This window comes from Cavia porcellus, unplaced genomic scaffold, assembly GCF_034190915.1.
Source record: "Cavia porcellus strain 051 isolate PalLab524CR breed Dunkin Hartley unplaced genomic scaffold, mCavPor4.1 scaffold_3, whole genome shotgun sequence".
Lineage (NCBI taxonomy): Eukaryota > Metazoa > Chordata > Mammalia > Rodentia > Caviidae > Cavia > Cavia porcellus.
Window position 1 is genome coordinate 19,769,937 of NW_026947486.1, and position 9,854 is coordinate 19,779,790.

Below are 9,854 nucleotides of genomic sequence, written 5' to 3' on the forward strand. Positions count from 1 at the left end.
CCATTTAAGCATACATTCTATATTTTGATCACTCATTTTATAACTTATTAAAATAAATAAATGAACAAAAGATGGTAGGAAGATGGAGTATGAACTTTGAAAGGGCAAATCTGAGATATGGACCGGCATTTTTACAAGGCAGCTGACACGGGAGTAGCCCATGCCAAAGAGAAGTTGATTTTTTAATGTAAACAATAGGGCCTACACTTTTCCTTCCTGCAACCTAGCCAATGCGCCACTTTCTTGCGTCCATGCTCCACCCACTTTCCAATGCCTGATTGGTTAGGTCTAATTCACTGACTCCCCTGATTGGTCAATTGGCATTGGGCCATTTCATAAATCAGCTTCCTCCTGTAATAGAGCGCCAGGCCGCCATTGCTGTGTTGAGCCGCCTCGTCCGAGGTAGGTATCATGAGAGCGATGTCCGGGACAAGGGACAGAGGGGAACAAGTAGGAAAGCTGGAAGTCTGTATGGCTGACTCAAGTCCTTTTGACTTCGTCATAACCTCCAAGGTCCTGAAAATTCTTACCCCTGCAGTTAACCAAAGCCTTTCGGGACTACCCACTTGGCGCAGGGACAGAATTAAAACGGCATTTGATTTTCGGGGAGTTCTTAAGTGCATTCCTGATGGGTGGAAAACCCCTCTTAGCCTGAAAAACCACGAATCAGCCAGATGCTCCTAGAATTCCTCATGCCAAGTAATCTCTCTGCATGCGGGACTACTTAACCACCGTAATTACCGTTAGTCAATCGGTTGAGACAGGAAAATCAAAAATTTCAGAGAAACATGGAAACCTTAGCAAAACCCTGTATGAAAACTGGAAACTGTAAAAATGGCCACCAGTGCATGTCGGCACTCCCTCAATTCAGTCTTCAGTTGATGAGAAAAAGCACACACGCACGTGCACACGTGTGGGGGAGGGGAGGGTCGCCTCTGCATGGCTTCAGCCATGTTGCAGTGCCATCATGTGCCCGAGAGCCCAGACCTCTCACGTGGTTGAAAGGCTCGGTGCCAGTTAAGTCCCCAGCCCTTCTTTATTTAATTTTGAGGTGAGGTCTTAATACATTGCCCAAGATGGCCATGAACTTGTAGTACTCCCACAGCCTGGAAAGGAGCTTGGATTTGCAGGTGTGTGCCACCGTGCCTAACGAAATGGAAACTTTTTGTTTGCGTCAGCGTGTCCCTAAATTGCGCAGGCCGAGTTTAAATTTTCAGTCCTCCTGCCTCAGCCTCATAGAGTGCTAGGATTTCAGGCATGTACCACCATGCACAGGTTTTTCTTTCTTATTGTAAAAATTCGCTGTAAATTTTTAAGCTTTAGAGAAATAAACTTTAACTTCAAAAATGACACTGTACACTGCTTGCTTCTCCAGTAAGAATTTATCCTGACATCTTGTTGTTCATTTTTCTTGACATACTGTACATTTTTATGGGGTACAGTGTGAATATTCTTATTCTTTTGAGACAGTGTCAGGCTACGTAGTTCAAGGAGACCTTGAAGTCTCTTATGTAGCCCAGGCGAGCCTCAAACTCACGGTGATCCTCCTGTGTCAGCCTCCTGAGGGCTGAGATTACAGGCAAGCACCACCACCCCTGACTCAGTATGGGGTTGAGGATTTAACTCAGTGGCACAAGAGCCTTCCTGGCATGTGCAAAGTTAGGAGGGAGATCACCGATACCCCCACAAAAGATCCAGTGCACGCATATAATGTGTACTAGGTCAAGTTCAGTGATTAGCATTATTCCTGTACTTAAACATTTATCCTGTCTTTGTAGACTTCAAACTCCTGTCTTTTGGTTCTTCGTGAATATCTAAGAGGTTGTTGGAAACACCAGCTGCCCTCCTGTGCTGTAGACCCTGGAGCCCCCTCCCCTCTGTGTTTTTGGCATCTGTCAGACAGTCTCTCTCTCCTCTCCACCCCATTCCCAGCTCCTGGGGCCTGCTCCTGTGCTCTGGTAGAGGATGAAGTCAGTTGTGCCCCAGCCCTGGGGAGCCAAGCCCCGCTCACTGAGTGGCATTCCCAGCCCCTTCTTCCCCACTTTTTTGTTTCTTTGTAATTCTCTGTGTGCATGTGTATATCCTATAGGACATAAGATCTTCTCACTGAACTACATCTACAGGTTCTTTCTTTTCTTTCTTTCTTTGCTATGTGTGTGTTTGTGACTGTGTGTGTGCGCGCGCGCACGCATGCATTGTAGATTAAGACCAAGATCTTCACACTGATCTAAATCCCCAGTCTTTTTTTCTTGGTTATTCTTCTCTCTCTGTCTCTGTCTCTGTCTGTCTCTGTCTGTCTGTCTGTCTCCCCCTCTTTCTCTCTGGTGATGGAGACTGAATCAAGGGCCTTCTCCTTGAGCCACTTCCACAGCCCTTTTTTCTTTTTCCTTTTTTAAAAAAATTTTCTTTCTTGTTCTTTCATTCATTGTTTTCTTTTTTCTGTCTTTCTTTGAGGGTGTACTGGATGTTTTGTGCGGAGACTTCACTGTGAGATGTATCCGTGTACTTGTGTGTGTTTGCTTGCACTGCAGAATGAACCCAGGACTTTCTCACTGAGTTACATCTCCCCCGGGACTTTTATTCTCTTCTGTTTTTCTTTCTTTCCTATTATTTCCTTATTTTGTTTTTTGAGACAGGCTGTCGTGTGTAGTCCAGGCTGGCCTTGAATTCACTATGTAGCCCAGACTAGCCTCCAACTCCAGGGAGTCCTCCTACCTCAGATTCCAGAGTACTGGAATTGTCTTTTGTGCATGTGGTAGTTACAGCTGCACCAAAGGTCTCACTGAATTACTTCTGCAACTCTTTCTTTTCCTGTTTTTTTTTTTCTTTAGTGTTCCATTTATTCTTTTTTTCTCATTTTTTCCATGTTACTGAAGATGGAACCCAAGACTTTACCACGGAGCTACTGCCACAGCCCTTTTTCTTTGCTTTTTTATTAATTCGTTTCTTTTTTTGAAGTTTTGTTTGTTTTACTAGAGACTGAGCTTAGAGCCTCTGCACTGAGGTACAATCCCAGATGCTTTTTCTTTTTTTGTTGTTTGTTTTTGTTTGTTGTTGTTGTTGTTGTTGCTACTCTGGATCCAACTCATGACCTTGCACTTGTCAGGCAGGCCCTTATGCGGCTCAGCCTAATCCTCGACACTCTCAATATCTTTTTCCTGTTTTCTTTTTGTTGCTCCTGTTTGTGATAATGTGTGTGTTTGAGTGTGAGTGTGTGTGCGTGCATGCACGCGTGTTACTGAAATTAAACCCAGGGCCTTCACACTGAGCTACCAGACCTGGCCATTTCTTTCTTTCAAGCCCATGTGTGTTTGTGCATGTGTATATGTGTCGTTTCAAATCGTACCCAGGTTCTTCCCACTGACCTATGACTTTTGCCCTTTTTTTTTTTCTTTTCTTTACTATGTTCTCTTTTTCCTTTTTATCGGTACCAGGGATCGAACTCGCGACTGCCTGCTTGCAAGGCAGGCGCCTATGCCGGTGAGCTAAATCCCTATTCACACCCCTTTTTTGTTTTTGTTTTACTCTTTGATGGATTTTTTGGGTCTTTTTTGAGGCAGGGTTTTCCCACATGGTTCAGGCCAGCCTTTAACTCACTTTTTACCCAGGCTGGCCTGGAACATGTGGCAATCCTGGCTCAACCTCCTGTGAGCTGGGATCACAAATGTGCACCATGACACGCATTTTATAATCTTTTTTCATACTGAAGATTGAACTGAGGACTTTGAAATAACATCCACAGCCATTTCTTTCTCTGTGATTGTGTGTGTGTGTGTGTGTGTACATTTGCTTCACTTAAAATTGAATCCACGGCTTTCACAGGAAACTCATTTTCCCTCTGTTTTCTTCCTTCTTTCTTTCATTATTCTGTGTATGTTCGTGTGCAGGCACGTGTGTAACTGGAGATTGAACCCAAAGACTTGCCCTGAGCTTTAACCCCAGCCCCTTTCTTTTGTTAAGTTTTCATACAGAATCTCACTAAGTGGCTCAGTTGGGCAGTTTGGGCTCCACTTTTTACCTTTTATAGGTAAGCGATGACAGGGGATGTTTGTCCTTCTGTGCCTGGGATACCCGATAAGTGTCTTACATTTCTCTTTCACAACGTGTGGGGTTTTGTTTTTGGTTGGTTTAGGGTGCTGTATTTGTTTATCAGGCAGGATGTCCCTGTGTAGCACATATAGTACTATAATATGCGCTCTTCAGTCTCAGCCTCCAGAGTGCTGAGATTATAGATGTGGCCAGCATACTCAGATTTTTTTCATGTTTGTTAGTTTTTTCTAGTTGGGTTTTCATTTTGTTGTTGTTCCAAAGTGGAGACTGAACCTATGGCCTTTCCACTGAGATGCATCTGCAGTTTTCTTTAAAGACAGGGTCTCACTGGGTAGTTCAGGCTGAATTTGAACTCATTATGTAGCTCAGGTTGACCTTAAACTCACAACAATCCTCCTGCCTCAGCCTCCCAAATGTTCGGATTACAGGTGTGCAACATCTTGTTGAGGTTTTTGTTTTGTTTCTTTTATTGTGAAACGAGGTCTTGGTAACTTGAATTTGGGACCCTCCTGCCTCAGCCTCCCAGAGTCTGGAATTACAAGGGCTATCATATCTGGCTTTTTCTGTTAGGTTAAGACAAGCTCCACTGAGGTAGTAACAATAGTAGCCACCTTCTCTAAGAGACTAACGGCCCTTTTGCGTGTCCCCACAGAAAACTTGTCATTCCTAACCATTACTTCTCCAAGACCCCAGGCGCTTGTGCTCACCTGATGTCCGCTTGTGTAATTATTCAAGCTCATATGAGCCCCCAAGATGGAAAAAAGTAGAACTTCATTCCAGATGACTGGCAACGTGCAGCCATCCTCCTGTGCTTTCTTCCTCCACGCGACCTTGCATCTTGTGACTGGAGATAATCAGGTTGTGTCTCTTCCAGGTCACACTGTTGCCAGGGTCATGAACACAGACAGCTCCTTTGCAAAGAGCCCCACGGAAAATACTGTGAAACCACAGAAGAAATACAGGGTGAGACGATCTGCAAGGGCAGAGAAGTGGCCAGGTAACAGTGCAGGGTAACTAGATTTCTCTGGACATAAGGACAGAGGCACAGGCGATTCGGTATGTCTGAGGTTTCTCACCCTCACTCTGTGCTCCCCTAGAGTCTGGAGCGACCACAAGGCCGTGAGCCCAGTGTGTTGGAGAAGAGGGGAGGGGAGAGAGCAAGGCAACGACTGGGTGTCCAAGGAGAGCTGGTCACTGCTCCCGCTATTGTCTCAGTCGCGGTGTCACCCAGGGGGAGTCATCTCTACTTCCCAGATCCATCAGATTTGTCCTGCAGCAGCAGAGGTGACCTGGGCCGAATGGCATCCCCTTCTCACTGAGTGACTGCCAGAATGTACTTCTTCTTTTCTAGGCCTTTGCAGATATTTCCAAATACTTCTCTCGGAACCAGTGGAAAAAGATGAGCTATTCTGACAAAGTCACCTGTGTGTATTTGAAAAGAAACTACACCACCATGACTAGACTAGGTAACGGGGTCGTGGGTGCAGAGGAGCCTGGGATATCAGGGCACCCCTCAGACCCCTTCCACACTACAGCCTCTTATTAGCCCAGAATGAGCACCCTCTCACTTTGGAGGGTCCTGTTCCTTGACGTCTCACGCAAGACTAAGGACAGGGAGCAGCTGCCATGAACTTAGATGCATGTTCTGAGCAGTTTTGTCCCTTGGCGGTGGCTCTCTTGTGCTTTCCAGTCCCTGCGGCCCCCCCAACAGCTGCCCTTTCCCTCCTCCTCTCAAGAATAGACACTGTTCTTATTTCTAGGTCTGAGAGTCTCTCTGCCAACTTTCATGCGTGGTCATGAAAGGGATGTGCCAACTGATGATCCTCATGAAGGGTCCAGCCGCGGGGCTCAGGGTGAGTGAACAGGAGGAGGCTGCTTTTCTGTCCGGCTTCTCCCTCACATGGGTCAGGCCTGTGCAAAGAGTTGGAGCAGAAAGTCAAACGCAGCGGTCATTTGTAGAAGATGGAAAAACACAAAACAAGAATATATGTTTTATGCATAATAAGAGAGTGGCATATATATGAAAACCTGAGTGAGGCCAGATGTGGTGGTGCACACCGGTATTTCTTGCACTTGGGAGGCTGAGACAGGAGGATCAGATTCAGTTTGGGGCCAGCCTGGGCTACACAGTGAGTTCAAGGCCAGCGTGAACTACACAGTAAGACCTTGTCTCAGAGAAGGGGCAGATGGATGATGGAGCAGAGGTCCCTGTGCATCAAAGTAACAAGTAATGAATAGTCGTCAGAAAGGCAAGAGGAGGTATTCACTCACTGCTGACTGTGTAGCTATAAGAAACGGGGTCAGAATCTCCAAACTCTCTGGCAGATCAGTGACTGCACTGTTGAACAAGCCAGATCCCACAAGCTCTCACACTCACAGTAAGAGGTCTGAAAATCCAGAGCCTTAGTCAATGCAAAGGGTTTTTGGGTTTCTGGTTTTTTGTTTGGTTGTTTGCAATACTGGAGATTGAGCCTAGGGCCTACCGGAGCACTGAGGTGCCTCGCAGACCTTGCCCTTTTCTATTCTCTGTCTATTCTCTCTCTCTTTCCCTTGCTCTCACTCTCACTCTCGGTCTCCCTTTCTTTCTTTGTTTGATACAGAGAGTTGAGCCCAGGAACTTCACATTCAGCTACGTGCCTAGCACCATGTTATTTGTTATTTTGAATCAGGGACTCAATGAATCATTCCATTGTCTGGGGTGTTTGGATCTTTCAGTCCTCCTGCCTCAGCCTCCCAGAGTGCTGAGATTACAGGTGTGTGCCACCATGTCCTGCTTTTAGTCCACATTTTATAAATCGTCGGAAGGAAACTTGAATGTTACAGATAAGTGCGAGGCCTTTATGAAAGGTAACTGAGAAGCCACTCCTGCCCTGTGAGTGCTCTTGAAACCCTGCACTGCAACATCCTCTAGTACTGTAGATATCTGGCATTTGGAATATGCACCGAGGAAGAAAAGCTCTGACCTTCTGTCCTCTTTCAGATAATCCAGCTAAGAGGACTCAGAAACGTCCGAAGGTGAGTGTGTTCCAAACCTAATGTACCAGAGCACCTTCGCACTCCTTAAATGTCAATATTGCTAAGAGTGGGAGAGTAGCAAAATGTCCCAGTCCTTGCTGCCTCCTTCCTCTTTTTGCTTTCTTTCCTTTCGTTCCTTCCTTTTTCGTGGCAGGGTTGAAGCCAGGCCTGATGCGTGTCAAACACACAGCCTCCCGCTGAGCCCCACTCCCAGCCCCGCCCACCGCGTCTTCACAGTGCCTGATGGAGCCACAGCAGCTTCATCACACCTACGACAGCCCTGACTGCTAATACTTCTCTGATTTTCATAGGAACACCAGCTGTGATTTCAGGCAACTCCCATGGATTTATATGATCGTTAGGAAACGTCTAAGGCGCTGTTTGTGTTACTACCTCTAAATAATCGTGAAGATGTGTTGTTTGCAGTGCCGGGTTGGAACTGAGGACCACATGCATGCTAGGCGTGTGCTCAGTCACTGAGCTCCTCCACGGGTCCTCTCCCTTTCATGTTTACATTTACCGTCTCACTAGCCATCCACGAGCTTACGAGGGATCTGCTGTACTTCATAGAAGTTCTTCCTTTCATGGAGGTTGTGGGTTCCTAGAATGCTTTTCTTTCCCAAATCTTCTGATACCACATTCTCAATTACATGTATACTTTTTCTGTTTGTGATGTCGGTCTGCATGCACCATGGAGCAGATGCTAGTCCTTGAAATGCCTTGCAGTTAGGCCATTCCCATGTTTTCAGATCTCCCAGGTTTCTCAAAATTTGGGTACTGATAATACTATGATCTTCCAGAGGTGACAAAAGCATTAATTAAGGTAAAGCATGCAATCCAGGGGTGGTGGGGCATGCCTGTAATCCCAGCATTTGGGAGGCTGGGGCAGGAGGATTGCTGTGAGTTTGAGGCCGGCCTGGGCTGTATAGTGAGATGTACCTCAAGAAACACACACACAAACAAGCAAACAAACACGAAAAGTAAAACAAACCAAAAAAAAGGTAAAACATGCAAAGACACTCAGTAAGTTCTCAGGTAGTAGAGTAACGTTATTGATACTGTTTATATGTGGCCTTGACTTTAAGATGCCCAAAAAGCCAGCAAAGAAAAGCCATGATGTAAAGATAGAGCTAGAGGATGAACCTGAGGATGAACAGGCTTTGAGAGCGCAGTGCGCCTCAGGAGAAGCAAGCACCTCTGGGAGGAACGATTCAGAGATACCTGGTAAGAGACCACAGCTGGGGAACAGCGCTTGGGGCTTCCCTGCCTTTGTGTCAGGGTGTGATTTGGAAGTGTGGCATGGACCCAGGCCCAGACTGGGTTGAGGAGCCCAGCCAGCACCAGCTGAGACATGAGAAAATGCTTTCAGAATCAGAAGCTTGAGCTGTTATGCATCTAAAAGCCATGCAACTTTGGGCATGTCTTCTGAATTTTCTGTACTCCAAGCTGGCTATGATGATGGTGAATGTCCATAATCCCAGCACTCTTGGAGGCTGAGGCGGGAGGATTGTGAACTCAAGCCCCACCTGGGCCACCTAGTGATATTGTGAGGCCCTGTTCAAAGTTCTTTAAAAAAAGATTTAAAAGTCCCAGAGTGGGAGCTCAGTGTAAAGGCTCTGGATTCAATGCTCAGCATCATGAAGAAAACAAATTCTCTGTGCTCCAGATTCTTAGTTCATCAAATGGCAATAAAAACTCCTAAATCATTCAGAAACATTATCTTTTGAATCTAGAGGCTTCACAGTGTGAAATTTGCTGAGCTGATGGTGCTGCATGATAACCTGGAAGCATACTCTGTCAGCTTAGTACTGGACACAGACTATGCCCTTCACAAGTCTGTGCTGAGCAGCACAAGGGCCGAGGGGTGTTCTGGTGAGAAAAGAGTTTGGGAATCTAGGCCTAACAATGGGAGGGGGCAGAGCCTTGCCCTTGAACTGGCATTTGGTCTCTACTGGTGTGCTGGGCCTCTAACATCTCAGCTTCTAGAAGCCAGAGGATGTGCAAAGCAGAGCACCCGGAAGGCCTGCAGGCTCTAGGAGTGGCAAGGCATCTCCTCTTCTGACAAAGCAGGACCTGCGAGTCCCTACACTCTCAACTCTCACTCACCAGCCCTTCCCCATCCTCCATCTCAGGCTTCAGGCAGAGAATGGTGAGTAGCTGGGACAGCCGACTACGTGAACGGACGAATCGCGTAGTGTATGAAGAGATCAGCGACCCTGAGGAAGAAGCCTGAGTCCGTAAGTGAGTCCTTGCCATGGCTCCGTAGCACTGCAGATGTGCTGCTCTGGTATGTTCCTGGCATCGTGTCCAGTGCCCTTTCCTCCAAATCATTTCCTTCTCCCAGTGCCATGGAGTGCAACAGGGAGGCTCAATGAGATTCCCCATTCTTTTTCTACTCCCTGCCCCGAATGCTGTGGCCTCTGCAAGCCCAAGCCGCTCCTTACTGCAGCCTAGCAATGCTCTAGCCAAGCAGAGTCACTCCAGCCAGGCGAACCTAGGGCTTGCCTGGAGGAGCGGAGGCTCTGGAGTCAGGTAGAATGGGAGCTTATGGCTCTGAAGGTCAGGAGGACCTGAGCTCTGAGCATCTGGGCGGTGGGAACTCACTGTCTCTGCTTTCCTTCTCTCTCCTTGCCTCAGGCTCAGGGATATCCGTGATGAGAAGAAAACCTGGTGGCCTTTTGCAAGCAGTAATCACGGATATGGCTGTAAACTCCTGGCCACCAGGTATACAGCAAGTGAAAAGAAGAGTTCATGCCAGATACAAGTTCCGCATTGGTCTTACCATGTGC

General features: G+C 46.8%; 1 protein-coding gene across 1 annotated transcript in view; it reads left to right on the forward strand.

Annotated features, from left to right (window-relative positions):
- LOC101789335 (putative protein SSX6) overlaps positions 1 to 9,298 on the forward strand; it is a 42,138-nt gene extending 32,840 nt beyond the window's left edge. The window contains exons 2-8 of the mRNA XM_063246656.1: positions 345 to 402; positions 4,925 to 5,013; positions 5,402 to 5,516; positions 5,811 to 5,903; positions 7,031 to 7,065; positions 8,151 to 8,289; positions 9,198 to 9,298. Coding sequence (XP_063102726.1) covers positions 345 to 402; positions 4,925 to 5,013; positions 5,402 to 5,516; positions 5,811 to 5,903; positions 7,031 to 7,065; positions 8,151 to 8,289; positions 9,198 to 9,298 — 630 coding nt within the window. The remainder of the gene's footprint in view (positions 1 to 344; positions 403 to 4,924; positions 5,014 to 5,401; positions 5,517 to 5,810; positions 5,904 to 7,030; positions 7,066 to 8,150; positions 8,290 to 9,197) is intronic.
- The last annotated feature ends 556 nt before the right edge of the window (positions 9,299 to 9,854 follow it).